Below are 24,712 nucleotides of genomic sequence, written 5' to 3'. Positions count from 1 at the left end.
AAGCTTTTCCTGTACACAGCGGACCTTTTAAATAAACAACCTTTTAACCATCAGCTCCTTTCACAGATCCCTGAAAATATTTAAATATTCAGTCTTTCGATTAAAAAAAAAAAAAAAAAAAAAAGGGGGGGGGGGGAGCATCTTAAAAGTGTTACACTTCTGAAGATAAAAAAAGTTTTAGATCTTCTGTACAGATTCTCATATACAATATGAACATCAGAGGTGGAAAAAACAAACAAACAGAAACCTGCATTATTAATCCAAGTGAATGAAAAGCGACAACTGACTTGGTCTTCCAGGGCTTTGAGAAGGAGAGGGGCGCAGGTGCGAGCCCTCGAGTGCATTTAGTATTTTATCTTTCATCTAAATAAACGAAAAAGACAGAGAGGCTCCAGCGAGGAGGCCGCAGGCGCCTTGATGTTACTGAAAATACAACAAAACATGATCATCAAGAGAGGGGAAAAGTTCCTCGCGGTTGCTTGTTAACACATAGCAGCTTCCTCATGATTAAACAGAGACAGTCGTACATTAATTAATTAATTTGGCACTTAAAATAATGAATAACTGCCTCCCCCCCCCAGAGCTGAAAACTCAAGATTGCTTTTGAGTTGACTTTCTCTTCCGTTTTCGGCCAGCAGGGGGCAGCGCACTCACATTCCCGCACCATCAGGTACCGACACTCATTCATGCAAAACACGCACCCATACATAGTGTATCTGAACAAATAGGCATGAAAATACCTAAACAAACTGTTAGGAAAAAAAAAAAAAAAAAAAAAAAAATATATATATATATATATATATATATATATATATATAGGAATATGATTAATGCAAATTTTTGCAGAACATCGTTAAACCTTTGCATAAACTAACAGGAAGCAGCACGACCTGTCCTGGACAGGTGGAAGATGCTTGAATACTCCAGATTTAACCATTTGTATCTCGGTCTAGTTTGATTTATTTCGCGCAGGGAAGGAAGCGGAGAGAACGCTCCGCCTTCCGCTCGTCTGCTCCAAAGAGGGAGTAACCTCAGGCATCTTAAAGTGTGACTGAGCAGCTGAACATGTGAGTTTGTTTTTCCTTGTACCACAAGTGGTGTTATGGGGTAAAGCTTATGAGACAAATGAGAGGAGAAAAGTGTAAAATAAAAAGCCTCGCCCCGAACCGAGCCGAGCCGGGACTGGATGCTGCAGGAGTCGTGCAGAAATACTGGGGAGAAAAAGTCACACTGGCAGAAAAATAAACACAGTTTCATTTGAAGAGCACCGTGAATTGTAAACATTCTAGAGTTTAATGTATGAAGAGTGCAGGTCAGGTAGCTTAGCTCGACCCGGGTGAAGCGCCGGGTCGCTTCACGCTGCGAGGGGGGTCGGTTAGTTGAGCGTCCCCCTGCAGTTCTCCGCCCCGCACAGACACGGGATCTTCTCGTCCTCGATGGGGAACTTGTAGTCGTACGTGATCTCCTCGTTCACGTTGATCGGCTGCCTGGAGTAAATCACGATCTTCTTCTGAGACTCAACCGTGATGACTTTAGCATAGCAGTTAGGCTGCAAACGACAAATAAACAATAAAAAAACTCATAAAAACAACGTTTTTTTTTTTTTTAAAGTTTGTGTTGGTGAAATGAAGATGACGTTGCCCTACGTTGCAGCTGTGGTTGATGAAACGGGCAAAGTTGCCACATTTGGTAGCATCGATGATGGTGTCGTGGTCCACGCGGAACATGTAGCTGCTGCCGATGCCCTCCTCCTCGTAGCGCTTCTCCCGCATGTCGGCGATCACCTGGCAACCAAAAAAAACCACAAACATTTCCGTCAATCCTGCTCAGCTTCACACGATTAGCATCCAAACATTCCTGCATGTTACGGCGGCATTAGTTTGTCACTTCTGTGTTTTTTCTGGTCATAAATACTGAATACAAGAAATAGAAATAGGAGGAATTGATAAAATATCAATAAAGAGATGTCTTTGCATTTGTACATTTTAGAATTAAATCATATTGGACTTCTTATCACAGGATTTCACGACAGTTTTTATGATTTTCTTGTTTTTTGCAGTAATCAGTGTAGTGGGAGTGACAAACACAGGTGGGAGTTAGCATCACTTAAACACAATGATTTTGACCATTTTTGCGAAAAAATTTGGGTAAAAAACTGGAGGAACTGATTGATGTAATGTTGCGTCTGGAGTATAGAGGGACACATAAAAAGAGACGGCGGCAAGAGATTTGCCCCTCGGGCCTCGACTTTGACATATGTGGTATAGATGCAGCCGAACTGCGTCTCACCTGTCGGATGTTTTGCCCCACATACTCAATCACCATCTCATCAGCAGCAATGGGCTCCATGGCGAAGAGACCCCAGTCGTGGATGTGCGACTTGCAGAATCGTATCTTCTTCTTACGGAACTAAAAAGGACAACAACGCACAAATGAATAAAAATCCTTTGTTTGTACCAAAACACTTTTGCTCTTGCTAAATGTTCCTCCGTGGGAACCAAACGACAGGATTACCTTCAGCTGGTTGAACTTGAGCAGGTCGCTGTCGCATGCGAAAGACGAGAGCAGCCGCCGCTGCTCTGACCGGCGCTCTGAGCCGGCTCTGGTGGACGCGTGGACCTGTGCAGGAATGCTCATGCCCTGCGACAGTTCAGCGCCCAGGTTAACGCCCAGCGACACACACATGTGCATTAATTAAGATATAACTTCCACCCACCTGCGTGTCGACCGGTGGCTCCTCCGACTGCACCCGGGAGCTCTGCAGGTACTTCACCTTGTCCTTCTTGTCGATCTTGTAGTATCCCTCGCTGCGGGCGCAGCCGGTGGCATGATCCCGCATGCCGTCGTCTCTCCTCTTCTTCTTCACCCCGGGGATGTGGGTCGGTGCACAGAAGTCAAGGGGAAAAAAATCACCCAAAACTCCCAGGACGTAACTCGCTTTTACAAGGTTTGCACACTTTTCCCACAGCAACATTCAAGCACTTTTCAAACATTTTCAAGGTAATTTTCCTACAACACAAATAAACTAAAGAATCACTATTTATGATATTATGTAATCCCGTTATTAATAATGGCTTGTGATTGTACATCCTACAGCACAGTACACTAAAATGTAACAGAATTTTATGTTTTGAAATGTTTCTCAAAAAAAAATGTTTGCTAAGTTTTTTGACATTTAGCAAACAGAAATAATTTTAGGTCTAACTGACCTAAAACAAGAAAGTTTAGTTTGATTTAACTTCAGACAGTAGGAATAAAAAATGTGTCTTTTTATTGTCTATTGTCTCTCCCACTGTTAGTCAAACATTAGGCATTTTATTACCGAACTTTACGTAATGACTGAAATGATTAATCGTTATGAATCGATTATTTAAATAATGGTAATCAATTTGGTAATCAACTGATCGTTAACTGGACAATAGAGTAGGAGAAAGGCTGATAGCTGACAGGACAACACACTCAGAGCAGGAATTAAGCCAAACCTGTTTAAAAAATAAAGTTTTCATTGAAGATAAAAAAGAGAAAAGCTTCTTTTTCTGTAAATATGTTCTTCCCAGAACTCCGCAAGTGCAGTTTTAGCGTCACCAAAATCTGTAACAAACAAAAAATATATCAAGCACCTTCTGTTATCCAATTATTTATCAGATAATCAAAAAAATAATCAACATATCAGCCGTACAATCTATTGCTAATAAGTAGTTAATGTTATTAGTATGTTTTAGTTACAGATGTATCTCCTGTTACTATTACATTTTAGGCAATAGTATTAGGCATTGTTTGCTTTCTTATTTAGAAATGAATTAATTTATTTATTTGCTCAAGTGGTTAAAAGAAAAATATGCAGAACGTGAAATGTTTTAATCCGATAAATATTCATAATAATCTTTTACTGAAATAATCGTTAGTCGCTGCCTTACAATATACAGAAATCAAGAACTTTCAAAGATTTCAAGCATCTGTGCGAACCCTGTTTAACCAGCAGGGGGAGCTGCTCTTTGATTCACACAAAGATTCATATTGTAAACAAGAGGTTTTGATTGATCAAACCAGGAGCAGCAGTAAAGGATATAAGGATGGTTGACCCAAAGCGTGTCGTTGAGCCAGTCGTTGCCGTTGTCCTGCTGGAGCATCTTGTCGTACGTGATCTGCAGTAGCCGGATGTCCTCCTCGTCGATGCCTTCATTCCAGATGTCGTACAGGATGGTCATCTCCTCGAAGTCGGAGCGCGGCTTGAAGTAGGCGCGCTGCGGCGTGGTGACCGGGGACAGGCTGTCCAGCAGCAGCTCCTCCCAGCAACGCCGCGTCTTGCGAGCCGGCTTGGCGACGGCGGGCGGCTCCTCGTCGTAGGAGGGGAAGCCGTCTTCGGCGGGCAGCAGCGTCTGCGGATCCACGTCTCTTTCCCGGAAGTCCAGGCTGGTGTGTTTGGGAGATTGGACCGTCGTCAGGGAGACGCTGTCCAGAGCCGGCGCCTGGGGCACATCAGTGGACTCGGAGGAAAGCTCGTCGCCGGCCTTTTTGATTTTCGGTCGCCCCGGTTTCTTCTTGGAGGCGGTGGCGTCAGACATCAAGGGGATATCGCCCGAGACGCCGGTCGGTAGATCTTCAGGCGCGACGGCCGAGTGATCGGCTCCGGCTGCCAGTGACGGAGGAGCGCTGATTGGCGGCTCCTTGAAAACAGGCCGCTCATCAAAGCTCTTCCTGTTCAGTGTCAAGGCTGCAGGTTCGGGGAAGACAGGCGTGAAGGTTAAGTCTCTACCGGGAGTTCGAGGCACGCCAGCGCTGAGGACGGGGGACTGGGACGGGTAGGAGAAGGGGCTGCCAGGGATGTGAGGTGAGCTGAGCAACAGGCTGCTGCCTGTCAGAGGGGCGTCGCTGCCTGGCGTGTTGGGGATCGTGTCGGTGCTCTGGGATTTCCCCAGACAGCGGGCGCGCTCCATCAGGTCCCGGCCCGGCGTGCGAGGGATGTCCTCGTCCGTAGGGAGCCGGGGTCGCTGAGGGAACTCAGGCAAAGGTCCGGGGGGCGGGTGGAGCAGGCAGCGACTCTCTACGGCAGAGTGAGGGGGGAGAGGGAGGTGCATGGAGGACGTGGAGACAGATTTCGGGGCAGGTGCGACAGGATGGGAGGGGGGTAACTGAGTCGGGGTGCAGGGCACTTCCTCAGGCTTTGCTTTACCTTTGGGTTTGACCTCCTGGTCGCCGTCAGGGAGAGCGCCGGTGGGGGTCAGGGGCCGGAGGCCTGCTATGTGGTCCTGAGGTTCAACCTTGACGTCAACGCAGACTTTCTCCTCTTTGACTATTAATAAAAAAAAAAGATGTTACAATTTGAGTTCAACGATTTTTATCTTAAAAATATTAAAACAGTAAAATTTGAGAGATTCTGTCAGGATTTAATTCATCCCTGAAGCCCAATGGCAGCAGCTCTCCTGGCTAGGGGCTCTAGGGGTGAACAGGTTTTAAATACCCTAGAACCTAGGAAACAAAAAGGGAAGTAATGACACTAGGAAAAAAGGAAGGAAAGAAGGACAAAAAGGAAGTAACGTGAGTGAGTAGGAAAAAAGGAAGGAAGCCAATATATCTTTCCATGCTCTCATTTTCCTCACTCTTATCCAGACCTGAAACGAATTTAAATTGTGTTCCAGATGTTTCCGTTCTGTTTCCAGATGTTGCACAGTAGGAACCTTACAGGTTTTGCACAAGGAGCTCGGTGTGGACCCTCACTCACCTCTGACCCCCTGGTGCGCCGGTGGCTTCAGCTCCTCGGGGGTCTCCTCTTCGGGAGGACTGGGAGGTCTGCGTTTGAACTTGCTGCTCCGCTCCTCTTCCTCTCTTCGCTCCTCCTTAAACTCCTGCACTTGGACGGTGGGAGGAGTCGCTGGTTTGACATCTTCCTCCTTGTTCTCCTCCTCCTCATCAGACGACGAGGTTGAGGACGAGGAGGATGACGACGTGGTCTCGGCCTCTTTTCCGTCCACCTTCTCTGCGACCGCTTTCACGTCTTCCTCCGTCTCTTCCTCCTCCGAGCTCATCTCGTACTCGGAGTCGGAGCTTTCGCCTGACGAGTCGGAGCTCTCGGCTGAGGAGTCGGAGCTGGCCTTGGAGGAAGCCGAGCTGTCCGCTTCTGCAAGTAACGACGCAAAACGGTCGATAACAGAAAAATACAATCAGACCCATCACAAACGTTTCTTTTAGGAATCTGACGTACCGTCGTCGGACGAGTCTGACGATCCGCTGTCACTGGACGAGTCTCCATCTTTGTCTTTGTCCTCCTCGTCGGCACTCTCCTACGAGGTCATTAGACATCATCATCATCGTGTCGTTTACCTGCATCCTTAAAGGATTTTTTGACGAGACTCACTTTGGCAGACAACAGCCTGTCTGGAGCCTTGTCTTCATCGCGCTCCTCATCGACGGCGTCGGACAACGACTCTTCCTCCTCCTCCTTCTCCGAGGTGTCCATCTCCTCCTCTCCCTCGCTGTCCAGTTCGAGCGGTCGCGAGGGCCGCCGCTTGGCCGAGGGGCCGTCGCCGGCCATTTTGGAGTCGTCTGACGGGAGCTCGGCTGCGTCTCTGTCTCTCTCTGGAAGACATTTGTCACCAAAACTGTGTTGGGGGGCTTTGGGAGAGTTTTCACACCGTTTATCTCATGTCTCAGCTGCACACTTTAATGTATTTTATTTGGAAGGAAAGAAGTAGAAGGACACGGTTTGCACTCATTTCCTATAGCAAAATTCAAGCACTTTTCAAACTTTTTCAGCACCGCAATATGGAGATAAAAACAATAGAAATGAACTAAAAAAAAAAAGAGCTTCTGTGAAAGTATTCTACATTTTACAGCAGGAACAAGGCAAACTAAACTATAACATTTTACACACTTATACTATTATTAAAGGCATTAAATATGAGAGGACAGAAATTTATTAGTAAAATGTTTTTAAAATGTACCATTTCCCTTCCATAAATCCTGATGTATTACAACAAAGTTTGTGGATTATTACCTTCATCCTCCAGTTCGTCGTCTGCTGGGGTGGCCGGTCGGGCTCGTTTGCTCTCTCCTCCCGTTGCTGTATCAGGTGGGTCCTTCCTTTTTACCTGAGTTAAAGGGTTAAAATGTTTTCATTAATATTTTCAAAAAAACAATATTACATAACATAACATTATATGACCAAACAAGTATATTATGGGATGGTCATAGGTCACATGACAAGGGGAGGTGAACGTGGCATCGTGTACACCTCGACCGCAAAACTATCAAGTTTAATTTAAACGAAAAGCAGCGCTGGAAAGTTTCTCACCTTGAAGGACGGCAAGCGGATGGCTCCTCGCAAACCCATCCCCAGACCCATTCCTTCGTAGCCGAGCCCTTCTCCTTTATTCCAGTTCTCCAACAGACTGGAACCTATCGTCTCTTTGGGTTTGGGTCGCTCTTCTTCTTTGCTCTCAGCGCCTTTTACTGGAGTCAGAGATGCCTGGAGAAAATGAAAAGGCGTTTTGGTTTCTAGAAATCCAAAAAAGCCCCCAAAAAACCCTCTTTTTTAGCTAATCTATTTTGAGAAATAAACCAAAGAGACATATGCCACTCTCATAAACACAAGTTTACAAGTTTGGTTGACATAAATCAAACGTGATTTCGAGGAGTATTTGCATTCATAAAAACATAGTGAACGTCAGAGCAAATGCATCATTTCTGCCTATTGTCCCACTGACAGCAGCCGCGCAATTAATTCAAAACTACTGGCTGAGTTTATGAAAGCCGGACCGCAGGGAGGCAAATCTGCAGCAACCTCACAGAAAGGTCATTATCTGCTACAAAGAACCGATGATTCAAAAGGGAAAGATTGCTCCCAACGTTGGTGTAGATGGTTTAGCGTTTTATCTATTTTCAGATTGCGGTGCAAACATACACATTTCAGGAAGTTTGTATTTTACCTTTGCTGAATGCTCCTTCTTATCCCACCACTCATCGAATGCCCTGAAAGCCACCACCTCCACCATTTTGCGGTTGAGGTCCCTCTTCATGATGGCCTTCAGCTCCTTGACGATGACCAGCAGCACGCCATCAACCGTGGCTTTATGAGGGTCCTCTTTTTTCGTCTCGTACCCCGGCGGAGGAACCGTGGGGTTGAACTGTGGTAAACTGGGATGGTGCCACTGTTGCCCTGGCACACCGGTGCTGCACGCCGGAGCGGCGGCGGCGGCGTCCAGTGAAAACGGTGGGTAGAGCCCGCCGAACTGCCCCGAGGTGCCGCCGTCCATGAAGAGCGGATACGAATACGGCCCCCTCGTCTGAGTCATGCGGCTCAGCATCTGCTGCTGCATCTGGAAGGATATGTGCATCGTGTTCCACCGTTCCCACGGCACGCAGTTCATGAGACCCATCATCTGGATCACGTCCTGATGATAGTGGCCGATGGGCGAGATCATATGGGGAGGCACTCCATGGTGACCGCGTAGGTGAGCGGGGTGCCCCAGCATGTTGGAGTGAGGGTCCAGGTGTTGAGGGGCGATGGCGAAGCCGGCTTGATGCTGCATGGCGTGGTAGCTGGCAGGGTGCATGGACATGGTGTGCATGGGGGACACTGCCGAATTTACCACGATGCCCTTGGCACATTCCCCGCTGGTGATGGTCGCTCCTGGCATCTCGTCGTCTGAGATTTCCATGTCTTCTCCCGACGACTGATGAGCCTGGGCGAGAAGGGGACAAACACGTCAAGAGCCCATATCTGTGCGGTCGTCAGCCTTTTTCTGTGTCTGAACTCTCTGAGCAAATGAGATTGCCGTCTTCAAACAACAAAATTAGATTGGTAATCCAGAGAACTTTTACTTCAGAGAGAGGTTCTAAATACACTATTAAATAGAGATGTAATGATTAATCTGATTAATTGTGATGAATCGATTATTCAAATAATCGTCAACTAATTTAGTAATCGTTATCTGGAAACTCAAAAAAAAAAAAAAAAATCCACTCGCTGAAAAAATTGCATATTCAGAGCAGTAAATAAGCCAAAAACTGTACGAAACATATATACATTTTTTGGATAAAAACACCTTTGTATGTCAATATGTTTTACCCAAAACTCCTCTAGCGATGCAGTTTTAGCTTTACCCGGTTCAAATTCACTAAATAATGCTATATTACTGCATTTAAACAACAAAATGTTTATTTTCTTCTTTAAAAAATGAATTAAATTTATCTTTCAAATTATTTATAATATTGTTAAATAAAAAAATCTGCATATATATGCCAATTTCTTTTCATCCTTTTAATTGACTACTCTTCAGAATAAGTGATAAAATCGATTCCTAAAGTAATCGTTATTACTATTAAACTATTTTATATTAAAACCGGTTAGGACTAATGAAGCTGATGTAGTTGAAACATTTAAATCAGTAATGAACTAGTGAATCTTTCAGAATGCCAGCTATAAATAATTCCAGCTCTAATCTGAGTTCAAAGTTTTGTATACACATTAGCGCGGTCAAACACAGCTGACCTGTGGCTTTGGTCAGCACGGCTCCAAGCAGAGCTGACTCCCTCTTTTATTAGAACACAACAGTGGAGAAACTACAGAAAACTGTAATAACAAAATACAAATGAAGGAAAATATATTGGCAGCTCTGGTGAAGATTCATAAAAATCCCTAATCTGTTAATTTATTGCAGCAGAATAATCTTACACTGACAATTTAGAAAAATCCAACAGAAAAATTGTTCTAATAAAAATAACTTGTGACTAAATTGTCAATACTCCTAACTATCACATTGAAATAAAGTACCTAAAGCCTTTAAAATGCACACGTTTTCAACTGGCCTATTAAACTGCAACAATTCCAGGAACTTTTTAATCGTAATGCGTGGCTTAATGTTTTCCTGGGGTGAAAATACGATGCGACACCGAGCTCCCGATAGCTAAAGGTAACTACACAGTCAGAATGATGCAAGAGGAAATCTCTGAAGTTAACTTTTAGAGAGCTGCAGCAAGAGGTGGCATCCTGAGGTCAATAAGTTTTTATAGCAACCACTGGTTATTTCAGAGCCATGCGCTCATCTGGTTATATGGAACTATGGGGGTTTTTTCAGCAGGTGTGGCGTGACAAAATAATAAATGTGGAAAAAGAGCCCCTCATGCCCAGTGTTCAGTATGGTGGAGGATCTGTGATGCTGAGGAGCAGGGGAACTTGTCAGAGTGCATTAACTCTTCGAAATGACTGAGAAACGCAGCTATCGCAGTCTCTGCTAGAAAACTGACACCTGATCACCATTTGGTCAGTTAAAATTCTAATGATACAAAACATAAGGACAAATTAACAAAAAAAAAATTATGAACAGACAAAAATCAACATCCCCTGTGATCGTCTCAGTCTGTATAGAAAAGCTCTGGAGCTGAAGAGACGAGAGCAGGAGAGAGGACCTCGGACTCTGGGTGATCTAGACAGATTGTGCAAATAAGGGTCAAAGATTCCTCTCTATAGGCTCCAACCTTGTGAAATGCTATAGTGGAAAACAAAGCGCCGTCTCTTTGGACAAAAAGGGGGTTGCATAAAGTATTTAAAGTGTCGGTGGCAATAACTGTACTACTGGCAATTCTCTCACAATAAATTTACCCAAGTTAAAGGTTGGACATTCTGTATGTTTCAGTGTCAGATTGAGCTACTGTATAAAACAATAAAAAATTTTAAAGTATTTTGCACATTTGTGCAAAAACAATCCGTCACAAGCGGCTGCAGTTGTGGAAGCAAGCTGACTAAACTTGTCAGGGGAACGGCGTTGTTATCCAAATGACCTGTTTGTACTGTTTGCTTTGTGATAAGTTGAAATATGAGAACAGAGACGTAATCCCGACTGTAAGTCTCTGCTACAACCAGGAAGTGTGAAGCTGAATGGGGCCAACAGCCAAACTGTGTTTTCCTCCCTGCGAGCAAGTGCAGCGAGTGTTAGAAAGAGGAAACGTGACGCTTTGTTCTCTTAACTGCAACGCGGCTCGAGTTTCTCCCTTTAAAGATAGTATAGTTCAGAAATGTAGCCTTGCTGGTCAGAGTGTGAGCCAAGCTTCATAATTGTGAAGCCAATTTTAAGTTAGGAATCTAAACTCGCAATTCAATTTATACTGTTGCTTATTTCAAAGATGCCTGTCTTGACAGCAGTTGTTGAGAAACCAGAATTTCCAACACAAGGCAGAACAAAAACAGTGACACAAAGTCTTTACTACTACAATCTCACACTGAAACTAGACCTGACTTCCTGTGTCCCTGTTTAACTGTCATTCACACCTGCATTCATCAACGCCAGCCTCACACTGCTATCACCCAGTCAAGACTTAATAAGTGTGGCTTGTTGCTGCTGCCACCTGCGCGCCAGTTCTTGCAAAACTCTTGTGGTTTCTGTCACACACCCCGTGTCTGCGTCTTACCGTGTCCATTTTCTCAGTGGGACTGTTGCCTGGAAAAGCTCCGTCTTTGAGGTCGCTTTTTCCCATCTTTTCGTTGATGGGAGAGCCGATTCTTTTGATCAGCGAAGCAGTTCCGGGAATCGGCTCTTCGTCGTCGGAGTCCGGCAGCGGGGTCGGGCTGATGTCCTCCAAGCCCGTGCTGGATGGCCGAGAGTTCTGCTGGCCGCCCGCGAAGGGTGGGATTGGGGACAGCTGGGAGGACGAGGAGGAAATGGGGCTACCTTCCATTCGCACCTCGTTGTCCGAGTCCCGCTCATCCAGAAACGGCAGCAACTTTGTCCTTTTTTCCTTGAGGAGCATCTCAATACGCGAGTCCAGGCTGTTGCGTTCCGGATCCAGGGCCGGGGAGCCAGGTGAAGGGCAGCGCTCTGGTGTTTGAGGGGGAGGGGTGGTGGGTTGGGGAACGGGTTCCGGCGGCGGCTCTGGGATTGGAGGCGTTTCTGGCCTTTCCTTAACGGGCAAGACATCCGTCGGGGCCGTCGGAGGCGGCTGCGGCGGTCGGAGATACTCGCCGTCCCTTTGAGCCGGGTGATGGTACGGCGACTCTGACGGGGGGAACGCAGGCGGCAAAGCGGCTTGGTAGGGCGAGAACGCGGACTTAAAGTTGGGCGTAGCAGGAGGAGGCGCTGTGTAGTTAAAGGAAGGGGTTGAAGGTGGAGGTTCAGGTGGTGTCAGCTGGTGCTGCTTGAAAGAAGCTTGATCAGACGGAGTATTCCGATACATGTTGCTGCGGTACTGAGGCCTCTCCGGCCGGCGGTTGTACGCGTCCTGGAACTTGCTCTCATGCCTGCGGGACTTGTAGCCTCCAGAGCTCTCAGGACGGCTCGACTGATACGCAGGCGTGGACTGCCGGCTGGAGTAACTGGAGTCCTGAGAGAAGGGCGTACCCGGCTGGCGAGGAGTATGAGGGGTTCCCTGGGACTGGGGGGTGTCCTGCCTTATGCTGGAGTAACCCGTCTCCAGGCTGAGGGGGGTGGTGGAGCTGCTGGGTGGCAACACTCCTCCTATAGACATGCTGCTCTCCGACAACCTGCGGATGGGTTCACAGGCCTTAAAAAAAAGACATTAAAATAAGTTATATTGGGAAAAACGTATAGCAATTTGAAAAAGAAAAAAAAGTGATTATATGAACATAGCAACATTTCAGTGAAGAGAAGATCTAAAACTTTGTAGGTTTCTGGGCTCAGGAAATCTTACTACAAGGTCAAAGTGCATTGTTTTTTACAGCTTTGAGAGTTCAGACCAGAGTCAAAGGTCAAGATAACCTCTCTTTTCAGGCTTGGATTTTACAAAATAACAATACTGGTAAAATGAGCATCAAACAACACCAAATTGATCATATAGAAACAATCATCAAGACAACATTGTGTAAAAATACTCCTTATATTTTGCTAAAAGTTTCTTTTTACCAGTAATGCCTCTGCAAGACTCCGAGGGGAAACGTCCCTGTTTTCCTCTCCGCCAACAGGCAGCGTCCGTGGTGTGTAGCTGCCATTCATCAGGAGCTGAAAGTACCTGAGGCGATTCTCACCTGCAGGACAGTTAAAATGAGCCGGTCTGATGCAAGATTTAGAAAGCAGCAGGGCGACTGATAAAAAGTGATCAGAAATTTTAGCTGGTAATACATATCTCTGTAACAGTTGGTCAATACAACAGAACAGTGGCAAAATCAAAGGATGCATTATCAAAGTGTTAAAAGCTTTCAAATAAATAAATATAGATTGTTATGGCAATCTAGAAATATAAATAGTCCAAATACTAATCAATGCACACAATAATTGCATCTTAGCTTTTAAAAAGCGCATGTTTAGTTTTTTGGAATGAATGAAAACAGTTCAAAGTGCACTTAAAAAATTGCTGAATTAACTCCGTATAAATACAAATATTAAGAAAAAATATGTTAACATGCTCTATGGTAAAATGCATTTCAGATGCTGATTTTGAAAGACATTTGGAACTTTGAATAGATTTATTAAGTGTAAAAAAAATATTTCTCATTTATTAAAAGATACATCAATTGAAATCAACAGAGGTGCATGCGACTCTGACAGATTGGTATTGTTTGTTTTCAAGTCTACAATTATGCTCAGTGGGAGTACACAGCACCCCCAGCTCTGGGCTTATGGGACCGGGCTCATTTTCAATGAAATTCAATTACGTCCATGTAACCAGGCAACACACATAAATGTAAAGACGTGACTACTGTCATTGTGATCATTCAAGACAAACATGTAAAACTAATCTTTCAAATCCATGTTCATGCAACTTATAACTGATCCTGCTCTGCATAAACGCAACCCTGCAGAAGCTTTGGATGAATGAATCACTGTTTACCTTTCGGGTCCAACTCCACGTGGATAATGTTTCCCATCACGGACGTGTTGTGCAGCGACTGAACAGCAACCTTGGCGGATTTCACACTCTCAAAAACAACTTTAGCTATTCCCAGGTGCTTTTTATTCTTCGGGTTGTACAGGATCTCGACCTCCTCGATATCTCCAAACTTTTTGCACATGTCCGTGAGAAATCCCTCCCTGATGTTGTCGTTCAGCCTGGCGAACGTCACCTCCTTTGGAGGCACAGGGCCGATATAAAATTCATCGATCTGGGAGAGGAATGACAGGGGTTGAGGTGAGAAGGGCCGTCAAAGCTTAATGTTGCACTATGTGGGGTCATTTCTATCAGGTTAGATAAGGATAAAAAGCTGCAATAAATTCCTTAAAGCACTTAGATCCATAAATGTAACAATGTATCCACACATTGATATACAATAATCAGGCATAACACTATGACCCCAGACAGGTGACATGAATGACAATAATTATCTCTTCATCATGGCACCTGTTAAGCATGTGGGCTATATTAGGCAGCAAGAGAACATTTTATCTTTGGGGTTGATGTGTTAGATCCAGGAAAAATGGACAAGCAGAAGGACCAAAGTAAGTTTTACAACTGGATCAAAGCATCTCCAAAACTGCAGCTCTTGTGGCCTTTCTGGTCTGCAGTCGTCCAAAGACGTAAAAGCGATGCCCTAGTGAGCAGGGTCTGGTTCATGGGGTCCAATCCAACTCAAATTGCTGAAGAATGAATGTTGATTCAGACAAAAAGTTGTCAGAAAACAAAGTACATTCCAGTTTCAGTCGGGATACCCATGTTGATTATAATGTTATGCCTGACCGGTGCATACTTTAACTCCAAGACCCAAAGATGAAAGAGAGGGGGGTGTGTCTGCAACTTCTGACAGCAACTGTTTTCCTCAAGCAGCAATGTGGCATTCGACTCCGATGGCAGATACCTTGAATTTAGGCACCGGTAGGTCTGTCTCTTTGTACTTTGTCCAGAGACGTCCGATCCTCGGGTCACGGACCAGGTCCACCGGTGGTATCCCTGGGTTCTGTTGGAGATAAGGATGGGACACGATCCTGTTAGCCAGGTTCACACCGTATTAACTTGTTGCAAAGTAGTCGTGCAAAAAAATCGGAATTGTTGCTTGGTGAAACAGGTGTTCGAGGATGTTGAATATGCCACGGCAAAACAGCCACATAGTAACGGCATCATGGAGGTCGGCTCCTCGGTTACTATTGTAGCCTTTTGGCCGCATCAACGGCGCCACTTACGGGCATGCTGAAAGTCTGCCCATCGTAGCGATAGAGTTTGTGGGATCCCTTCTTGAGCGCCGGGTCGATGATCAACTTGTAACTTCTCCAGTGGTGACTCTTCTTCTCCGCCGAGCCGCAGACGGGATGACTGTCCATGCCGTTCGCCAAACCTGAAACGGCAGCCAGCGACAGGGAGAGAGGAGAGCTAGCGTTATCGGGAGCCAGGGCTAAGCAGTCTCCCGACCAACCAGCCCTTCCAAACACTTTAAAACAGCCCAGCGCTACACATGCATGACTCCGGCAATGAGGGGAAATTAAAATTGGATGTAGCGTATATCCCACTTACGGAAAAACAGGCATTAGTAAAGCTGGAGAAAGAAGAAGAAAAAAGAACAAGCTTACTTGAACTCTGCTTTCTCCCATGGTCTTCGTTCAATCTGTTCCTCTCCGCTGGCTTGGACATGGTTCGTCCGATCGAGTGTTTTTTTTTAAATACACAAAAAGATGAAATCGCCTTGCTTTCTCCGTTTACATTACATGATTTCGCTTGAAGAATACTGCCTCCTTTTCGGCGAGAGCCAGCACATATTGTGTGTGTGTGTGTGTGCCTCTGGTCTCTAGCTGCTGTCTCTCCCACAATACACCGCTAGGCTTGCCCACCCCCTGCGCACATCGCACTTTCGCCACAAAGTTGCTTCCATTTCCATCGTAAACTCAACTAAAAAATCATAATGGATAAACACGAGGAACAATAGCACAAATACATCTAAAGCATATGGGAATCTGAGCTCTAGTGATAGTCTAGTGCGCTTAAATCACTAGACTTATAACTCTGAGTAACAGTGTTGAATCTGCTGATTGCGTTGACTTAAACGGCAAACAAGCTAAACTCAGAGGGCAATATCTTCTTAACTGCATCTGAAAGCTAATAAAGGTGTTTCGGGTACGAGCTGTGTGCTATACAGACGTGTCGCTGCATATTTTAAAATAGAAAAATGAAACCCAAGTGCTTCCAGAGACTCCAGTTGGCTACTTATGTTGCATTTAAATCGAATTAATACGACTTAAAAGGGACATTTGGTTAGTTAGCAGCTGGTTTCTACAGTTTCTTTAACGTTTGTGACTATTGGAATGCAGCGGCTTGTTTCGTTTCTTTCTGGCAGTTGACACTTAACGGACGAACTAGAACAAACAGCAATGCCTGACTTATTATAGTCATCAAACTATTCAAAATTCACTGGTATTTCCTGATCTTTAGCTTTCTTCTTCTTTTTTTTTGTTTTGTTTTGTTTCAACGAAGAGCGTGTTGTCGAGCAAACTGGGTTTTGTTTGACATTGCCTGTTGTTTTGCAGTGCTCGGGCAATTGGCTGGTTAACAGCGGCAGCTCGGCGGGCCAATCAGAGCCCGGCAGCGGTGGAGCTGCCTGCTATTAGAGGCAACGGCTCAGGAGTCCTTCAACAGAGAGAGCAGGGAGAGGGGGCTGAGTACGCTCTCTCGGCAGCCATTTTCCTTAAAACAGGACTCAATGGCCTATATGGGTTTCCTTTGTTCCAAAAGGGATCTTTACACTTGGTTTCCTCATCTCTTTACGGACTATGATAAAACGTATGTTTGCTCCTTTTAAAGGATTGGGAAGATTGGAAGAGAATGTAGCTACTGGATGTAATACCCTGTGACATTTTCAACCTTTTTTTTTCTTTTGCTTGGAATCCATCTTTGTCTTAACTAGGTCATGGCACACCCATATAATATTTATATTTGTTAAGTGAAAAACCAAATGTGAATAAACTGTTTTAAGTGATTGGAGACGTTAAATTAGACATGAAAACAGTTAAAGTGATAGATGTTACTATTCCTGTTATGGCCTTGTAGGAAGTGAGTAGCAATAAGTAAGTTTTAATTATTTTAATATATAATGTAACATTTTTGATTGTTTAACAATGTCAATTGTGAGGCATGCAGTAACCATTATGAAAACGACTTTTTTTCAGTTTCATATGTTGACATTGATTTCTGTACATGTTTAAGTGCAACTTGTCCAAAGCAGGCCATAAATAACAAATATCTTTTCACAAAAATGTATTGTGTTTCTAATTCTTTGTTTTGTTTATTAATTGTCAACATTCTTCCTCTCAAAACAGCAAAGTGGCTCGTCTTGTACCCTGCCCTGGAACGGTGGAAACAACCAGAACCACGTTTAAGTTCGAGTCGTCCACTCGCCATTTCAGAGCCAAACACGTCCAAAGTGCAAACGCCTGTCTGACCTTGCCTGAAGGGTATACCTAAATATCTAAAAGAAGCATATTCAGGTAGTCCTTTTTACAAAAATATTTCTTGTAATATTTAAATCCCAAACAATCCAAAACCTAATAGAAAACCGATGGAGGGAAAGCTTTTTCATTGTGAAAATATTTACCTCAACACTTTGGTGAATGCAGTTAACAGGCCTAAAACGCAGGGACAGGAGGGATGTTTTCAGCCCCATCTTCGGATCCTTTAATAATGGCTTTAATAGGGGGTGGGAATGCGTCTCCTGAAAAGGAAGGAATTCCATTAGCACGACAGTTAGACCTCTTTTCAAAAAGTCTTTCTTTTTTTTTCTTCCTCTCATCACTGGCAAGCATACCTCATCTGACAGCCAGCGAAAATGCATCTTCAAGCATCATCTGTGTGGGCAATATGCAAAACCATCTCTTCTCCTCAAGACAGGATTGCAGTCGAGTATAACCTCGTCCATTTTCGACATTTCTAACTGAGCTACATCATTTAAACCTACATGGAAATGTTTTAATAAGGTAACGGATTTTTATTTTTTAGCTATTTAACCTAAATTTTTAATTGCTTATACGTGAACATATTAGCCACAGACTTTTAAAACTTGACAAAACGATTATAGGAAAAAAAAAACTGCTGTAGCCCACATTTTTTTAATGATACAGCAAACTTACAGTTGATATTCAAAATATGTAATCCAAATCTTAAACGAGCAAAAAGCAGTCTTATGGTGAGGAAATCTTGTGTTTTTCTACTGATTCCTTACATCCAAATAAACCTTTTGGCGGTCAGGAGGCTGCTCTTGCTCAGTTCTCTGTCTCAAAATGGCTTCTTAACAGACAAAAGGAGCACTGTGCTGTGAAATGTTGCTGCGCCATAACTGGGTGAGGCTCTGAAAGCGCCCTTATTTTTTTTTTTTTTTTTTTTTTTGTCGAAGCACTTCCTTCTATGTTTTCGGCACTCAGAAGCAAATATGACGACTGTAACGAATATGGTTATCGTCCAAACGCTGTTTAGTAACAACAACAACAAAAAAAGAGGATAAATGGTGGACTCTCCATGAGAGGGGGTGAAACTTTGATCATAAAAGCGTTTTCAGGCTGGCAGTTGCTAGGCTGACTTGTAATCCGAGAACTGGATGGTTGCCATGAGAGCTCGAGAGCTTTGCAACAACAACCCCCCCCACCCCCTCCCACACACACACACTGCCATATAAGGTCAACGGGAATCCGCTGCGGCAAGCCCGTTTGTGTTGTAACTAGGTGAAGGGTGCTTCAAGGCAGAAACCGGCGGATCAGCGAGCGACCAGCACGGCGAGTTTAAGGCGCCGCAGACCAGACAGTGGAAACAAATAAGATCGGGTTCTTACAGTTAACTTCGGGGAAAGAGTTAAATTATAGGTGGGAGGGTCTGGATTCGCTTGCGCAAAGGAGGGGGGTCTCCAGGTGCATTTCAAGGTTAATGTTGCCTTTTTCAATGCGATGGAGTTGCCTGCGAGATAAATAGCAGGGCACAAAAACCCGGCTGTGGTTCAGAGGCCTGTTAACTGCGCATTTATTTAATAGTTTTGTGTTCGGAGCAGTGAAAATGTCACGTTAGTGGACAGTTTTGTGTCGAAACCCACCAGTGAAGGTATTTATAGCCTTGTATTTGCAGGGGAAAAAAGCAGGGAGAAAAAATTCCCCGCTCGCCAGCGCCGCTCAGTTTACCGCTGACAGACTGGAATATTCCACACAGGGGATTGGCCTCTTTTCCGCAGGACAGCTGTCTCACTCTCTCTCACTCTCTCTCTCTCTCTCTCTCTCTCTCTCTCTCTGCTCGGCGACAAATATTTCAAGAATTGTTCTCTGTTTATTGATAAAGGGCTGTGTGCGTGTGGACATTCTAGGACACATTTACAGACCACCTTTTTACGCATATGTGAAGCTTCGAGTTTCACTCTGTAAGTCATGCAAGCACGTTTTATTGTTTATTAGACAGGGTTTTTTCCCCACAGCTTGAAATGGAGCCTTTAGGGACAATGATTTAATCTTAAAGCTGCCAGGTTGTACTGAACATGTACTTAAAGCTTTATAGTTTTATTGATCCAGTGCTGTTACTAGAGACTTGTAATTTTCATATTGATGGTGTTGTATGTAGGTTTATTTTTTGTACCTTTTAATCATTTGTTTTAGTTATACTCTACAGTTTTTCTTGTAGTCTTATTAGTTGTATGTTTATGACGTTTAAATAAAGACTGTACACTTATTTTGGAGTTTTGTGCTATTTTATGATTTATAAAAGATTTTCAGGCCCATACTTGAAAGGATTGCATCACCCAAATATAAATTACACAACATGTGCAGGGAACATTATTTTAGATACAGGCTGACATTGTTGAATTAATAATGTACAAATCATAATTTATAAAATGCTTAAAATACCCTTTTCAAATAATACAAGGGATAGCTTCCTCTACTAGCTGTCTTCTAACATAAATCTTCAAATTTGACTTTACAGCCTACCTCAGTTTCAGCTGAAATGCCTTCATGTTAAGTAAGCTGGTCCATTCAAGAACATGTTGGTATGTTCTGATGATGAACGCTCACTCCCTGTGATCTACTCACTCTACCTCAGCAGATTGTATTATTCTGTAATCATCATCAGTTAAACCTTTTCCAAAATTGTTTTTGAAAAATATACTTCACTTTTAGAGCACTGTTAATTACATTTACTATCCTGATCATTTTATTTTTTTAGCAAAGAGTGATTGTTTAAGCCTATTGTGCATCGACACCTCCCTAATCCGAGCCAGATAGTTCATGTCTGCCTCAGGGTTTAGCTGTAGTTTTACACATTAACCCACGACTAAAACTCATGACACACTGATTGTGTTGTTCGATACGCCTCAAAGTACCTTCTCATTTGGACCTGGTGAGATGCTGAAACCTGTTTTGGAATGTTGTTTACAAAGAATAAGCCGTTTATGACTGCATAAAATCAAGTCCTCTGAAGACTTGGTGGATGACTCATGATTTTTCCTACCCAAAATTCAACCTGAACACGAGAACGGAGCACTTAGGTTTTAGGTTGGTATCATCTGAATAAAAAGAAAAAAAATCTTGATTTTACAGACAGACTCAACATTTAAAATAATTGTTTAATTTGACCAATATTTTAGAGTTGAATCTGAGGGAGTTCTAGGTTGGTGACAAGGTAGCCTTACAACCTCAGAGACTTGTAGCTATTCGCCAAACATAAATCTTCACAATACCACTGGGAACATGGAAAACAGCTGGTCCACAATTGTGGAAAGATTTGATTGCTGTAATGCTAATAAAAAATTTCCATTGATTGTTGAAGAGGGTTTCAATTGTTTTCATCAAGCCAGTTTTTATTAAATGAAAATTGATTCTTTTTTTAAATGACACTCCTTTTCCATTGTTTTACCTGTTGAGCAGTGGCGTCTCAATTATCAGAAGAAAACTTCCTTGTTGAATGGAAATAATTTCAAATGTAAATCTGAAACTCAGCTGAACTTGAAACACACAAACACATCAAATATAACTTTTTGTATCTTAGTTCTCTTAAGCAAATCTATTGATATAAACTGTGAAGTCAAATTAGACTTCAGTTTCTTCACCTGCCCCCACATGCACAAAAACAGTTTTCAAGAAGGTGTGAGGTTACATTCACCGCCATCAAGGCATCCTCACACTTTTCTGAACCACAGAAGTAAGAAATGGTTTTATAGTGATAAAACAAAAGCCTGTACGAAAGCCTTCATGTTTTTAGGTTAAGTGCTATCTTCCCTCCTTACAAATCCACACTCAGTGGAGGCTGTCCCTCACTTTGAGCCCACACCCACAGGATGAAATGAGCAGAAGAGGAAGGAGGAGTAGCCAGTCTTGGTAACTATACATGTGCAGTTCGGCTGCAGGCTTTCTGCAGCTCTCTGTGAGCATGCCTGTTGATGGGGCAGGAGAGAAGTGTAGGGGGGGGGGGACCGTTGGAAACGGCGTCATGTTGACAGGAAGAGGAAGTGGTGAGCTGTTTGAACTACCTGGTAAACCATGAGACATGCCTGTTCCTGTCTATGTGATCTCAACTCGATCCAAATGTAGATTTACCTGTTTTCACAAAATCTCTCACTAAAATCTGGAGGGCGCGCCTTCTGCCTCGTACTGCCTGGCACGTATTTGACTGTTTCGAGGGAACCAAAACATGACACAAAACGGTGCCGGACCCGGCAGCGGTACCACAAAAAAGGTAGAAGAACTTAAAATTGTGATTGTGGGAGATGGAGGCTGTGGGAAAACTTCTCTTCTGATGGTTTATGCCAAAGGTGATTTTCCAGAGGTAAGAGGAGCTCCCATTGAGACTTTATTATACAGACAACACTTTATATGATAAATGTGAAAGATTTAATGTTAAAAAAAAACCCGACTTAATGTGATCTGAAGTTGATATTAAACATTCAGTTATAACAATAAATCTTTCTTTTTGTTTTCCTAAACAGAAATATGCTCCCTCAGTGTTTGAAAAGTATGTCACAACTATCTCCCTGGGAGGAAAAGAGATTAAGCTCAACCTGTATGACACAGCCGGTAAGAAAAATATCACTTCCTTATTACAATTCATCCCGTTTTTACTCTTTGCGCAACACATTTCACTTCTTGACCCATCATACTAAAGGGTCAAGAAGGTTCCAAGAAGGAACTCATCGGTCACAAACCGTGTTCACATGTTGATAATAAAATAGTGCATACTGGCCCAGAGTCAGCAATGCTGTAAACTAACGGGGATGGCAACACATTTCAAAGTGTTTATTTTAGATAATAAACTTGTGGTCTGTCTTTATTGGTCACTGAATTGTTAGATGAGCAGCAAATGTTGAGGAAGTAGAAAAAGTTGATATTTATGACAGAGAAACTGACAAGTTAGTGATAACCAACCCTTCATTAAATACTAATATAAAATACAACCTATTTAGGTTGCTAAATACTATTTTCTAGTATTTCTTACTAGAAAAATACATAATTTTTATTTAGTTTTAGCTTAGTTTGTAATATTTTTATGTCAAGATGTGCATCGACTTTAGTGCTTTCTTTAAAAAAAAACAAAAGCGCTACATATTTAGTATTCTGTGTCAAAGATCAAAGATCTTTTGTACAGTTTCTGTTTTTTGTGAACTGAATTAGCAAACCTCGTTTCCCATACTGACTGGTTGCATATGTTCATGGTAGTGTTGCATTAATTGTGGTTTCTTTTTTTTAAAATTATGTTCTATTTTATAATTACCCAGGAATCAGAAGTACATGATTATCACACAGCTTCCTGTAAGATTCATGGGAAAAGGTGCACAGTACTGAAATGTTTTCATTTTAGAAAGTCATCAAAGTCTGTGCCGAAACTTATCTTTTGGCAGAGTGCCTTGCATCTGTAGAGAGGGAAGCCTTATTCAGGATGTGGTTTTTTTTGTCTTTACTCGCAGCTTTTTCAGATACACTGCACTGGTAAATTTATTCTTGAGAGAAATACTGTGTTGCTCAGTTCTGCTGTGCATTACCATGCATGATTTCGTCTCTAAAGCTGTTATTTTACCCACATAGCTTGTGCTTTTGTTTCTTTAGGACAAGAGGACTATGACAGACTGAGGCCACTGTCATACCAAGAAGCTAATCTGGTTTTAATCTGCTTTGATGTGACCAACCCTACCAGCTTTGAGAATGTTATGATCAAGGTACACACCTCCAACATGCATTGTGCCAAACAATACACACACACAAAGCACAAAGAAATGGATAGTGATTATTTATGCCAAAGTGGAGTTTCAGGTTTTATCTGCTAATGATTAATAGTGAAAGCTGTGTTGAAGAAGTGCTGCATTCTTTTTTGCTGATTAACTCAAGAACTATTGTCGTTTACACCTCCATACAGATGATTCAATCAAGCAAAAACAAGCACGGTAATGCAATCACATAGCCCAGGCTTCCAGTTCTAAACAAAATGTTCAAATCTCCTATTTATCTAGTGGTACCCGGAGGTGAAGCACTTCTGTAGGGGCACACCAGTGATCCTGATTGGCTGCAAAACTGACCTCAGGAAGGATAAAGAGTGTTCAAGGAAATTGAAGGCCATGAATCTGAATCCCATTACGTATGTTCAGGTAAGAAAAGTGCATCAGCATTTACTGATCTACGAAGCAGAACCTTTTCAGCGAGGTTGCAGGAGGCACAGAGCAATGTGAAAGAGGAAGCGGCCAAACCAAACATTTAAACCACTTTATCTCTATCATGTCCCAATTGCTTATTTTTATTTGCATGCTGTCATACTGTCAGCCACGCAGTGTAATTCTTGGTGTGTTTGGGCCTAGGGAGAGGAGACTCGGCTGGAGATGAACGCGGAGCTCTATCTTGAGTGTTCGGCCAAACATCAGGAGAACGTGGAGGACATTTTCAGAGAGGCGACAAAAAGAGCTCTGGCCTTCAACCGAAAACAGAGGAACAACAAGAGGAAGAAAAAATGTCTTATTCTGTGAAGATACAAACTTTCAGGATCCCACGCTCTTGCAGGCAATTGTTAGAGGATCCTTTGCTTCAACGCATTTGAACACTTGAGATGCCAAATATAATTTGCGTCCTACAGAAATAGGAAAGTAAAAAAAAAAAAACCTGATAGGATGCGTCTTTTGTGCACCCCGGAAGGCCGGTTAGTAATCTTCAACAGCGCAACAAAAATTGCGATTGCTGCAGCAGGAAGGACAGTTTTGCAAGTTGTAATGACATTTTCTAATGTAGCATACAACAAGACACTTCTTGTATAAGTTTTATACTTTTTGTGTTTATGTACAAGTATTTTTTTTCCTGAAAGTATTTTGCACAACTGCAGAAAGTTGTCTATACCTATTTATTAATGGAGATGATCAGTTCTTGAGCTGAAATTTGTAGGCAACATAATCCTACATAGAATAGTTGTTGGTTTTCAATATGTAATGGTACTGTAACTTTAAAGTAGCACTGGTTGGCTACCAACATGGCCACATTAGGCCGGTTAGTAATTCTTAACTTTACCAACAGCGCCCACTTGAGGCAGAAAATAAACCAGCACATTAAATGTCAAGTGCTATCAGTATTCTAAAATTAAAATAAATGCAAATATTGTCTGGATCTTCACATAAACAGTTGCATATTTGTGTTTAATGTAGCATGGATTTTGTTCACAACAACATACACAGGTTAAAGAAACTGGCACATGTCCTGTTACTGACCACACTTCAGTACACATGAAATGAACAGCCACACTGCGAAAAAAGATTATTTGTGCATTATGACATGAAATGTAACCACCTGATCCCCAACGAGCTTCAATTTTCCCCCTCAATAAAAAGGAGTTCTAAGTGCTCTCTGAAGGA

The 24,712-nt window shown here is 43.0% G+C and overlaps 2 protein-coding genes across 3 annotated transcripts; one reads left to right on the top strand and one right to left on the bottom strand.

Annotated features, from left to right (window-relative positions):
- Nucleotides 1-823: 823 nt before the first annotated feature.
- Nucleotides 824-17,547, bottom strand: setd1b (SET domain containing 1B). Of its 2 annotated transcripts, none has more exons than XM_023338441.1 (18): nucleotides 17,462-17,547; nucleotides 15,063-15,214; nucleotides 14,741-14,839; nucleotides 13,780-14,050; nucleotides 12,855-12,976; nucleotides 11,407-12,495; nucleotides 7,926-8,681; nucleotides 7,292-7,465; nucleotides 6,995-7,088; nucleotides 6,356-6,576; nucleotides 6,203-6,281; nucleotides 5,723-6,118; nucleotides 4,070-5,293; nucleotides 2,717-2,883; nucleotides 2,515-2,640; nucleotides 2,290-2,409; nucleotides 1,647-1,784; nucleotides 824-1,549 (listed from the first exon to the last, which is right to left on the bottom strand). In XM_023338441.1, exons 2-18 carry the CDS (start codon nucleotides 15,198-15,200, stop codon nucleotides 1,376-1,378), a joined length of 5,388 nt encoding a protein of 1,795 aa, XP_023194209.1. In that variant the 5' UTR covers nucleotides 15,201-15,214; nucleotides 17,462-17,547; the 3' UTR covers nucleotides 824-1,375. The 2 variants fall into 2 exon arrangements, with proteins under 2 accessions (XP_023194209.1, XP_014329505.1); XM_014474019.2 differs by lacking the exon at nucleotides 17,462-17,547 and adding an exon at nucleotides 15,447-15,529.
- Nucleotides 17,548-21,500: 3,953 nt separating this feature from the next.
- On the top strand, nucleotides 21,501-24,701 carry rhof (ras homolog family member F, filopodia associated). The gene is made up of 5 exons (XM_005812806.3): nucleotides 21,501-21,657; nucleotides 21,818-21,905; nucleotides 22,932-23,041; nucleotides 23,333-23,467; nucleotides 23,675-24,701. Exons 1-5 carry the CDS (start codon nucleotides 21,523-21,525, stop codon nucleotides 23,837-23,839), a joined length of 633 nt encoding a protein of 210 aa, XP_005812863.1. The 5' UTR covers nucleotides 21,501-21,522; the 3' UTR covers nucleotides 23,840-24,701.
- The last annotated feature ends 11 nt before the right edge of the window (nucleotides 24,702-24,712 follow it).

Source organism: Xiphophorus maculatus, chromosome 8 (assembly GCF_002775205.1).
Source record: "Xiphophorus maculatus strain JP 163 A chromosome 8, X_maculatus-5.0-male, whole genome shotgun sequence".
NCBI classification, from domain to species: Eukaryota; Metazoa; Chordata; class Actinopteri; order Cyprinodontiformes; family Poeciliidae; genus Xiphophorus; species Xiphophorus maculatus.
The sequence above is the reverse complement of the archived record's forward strand: the minus strand, read 5'-3'. Positions and strand labels throughout refer to the sequence as shown.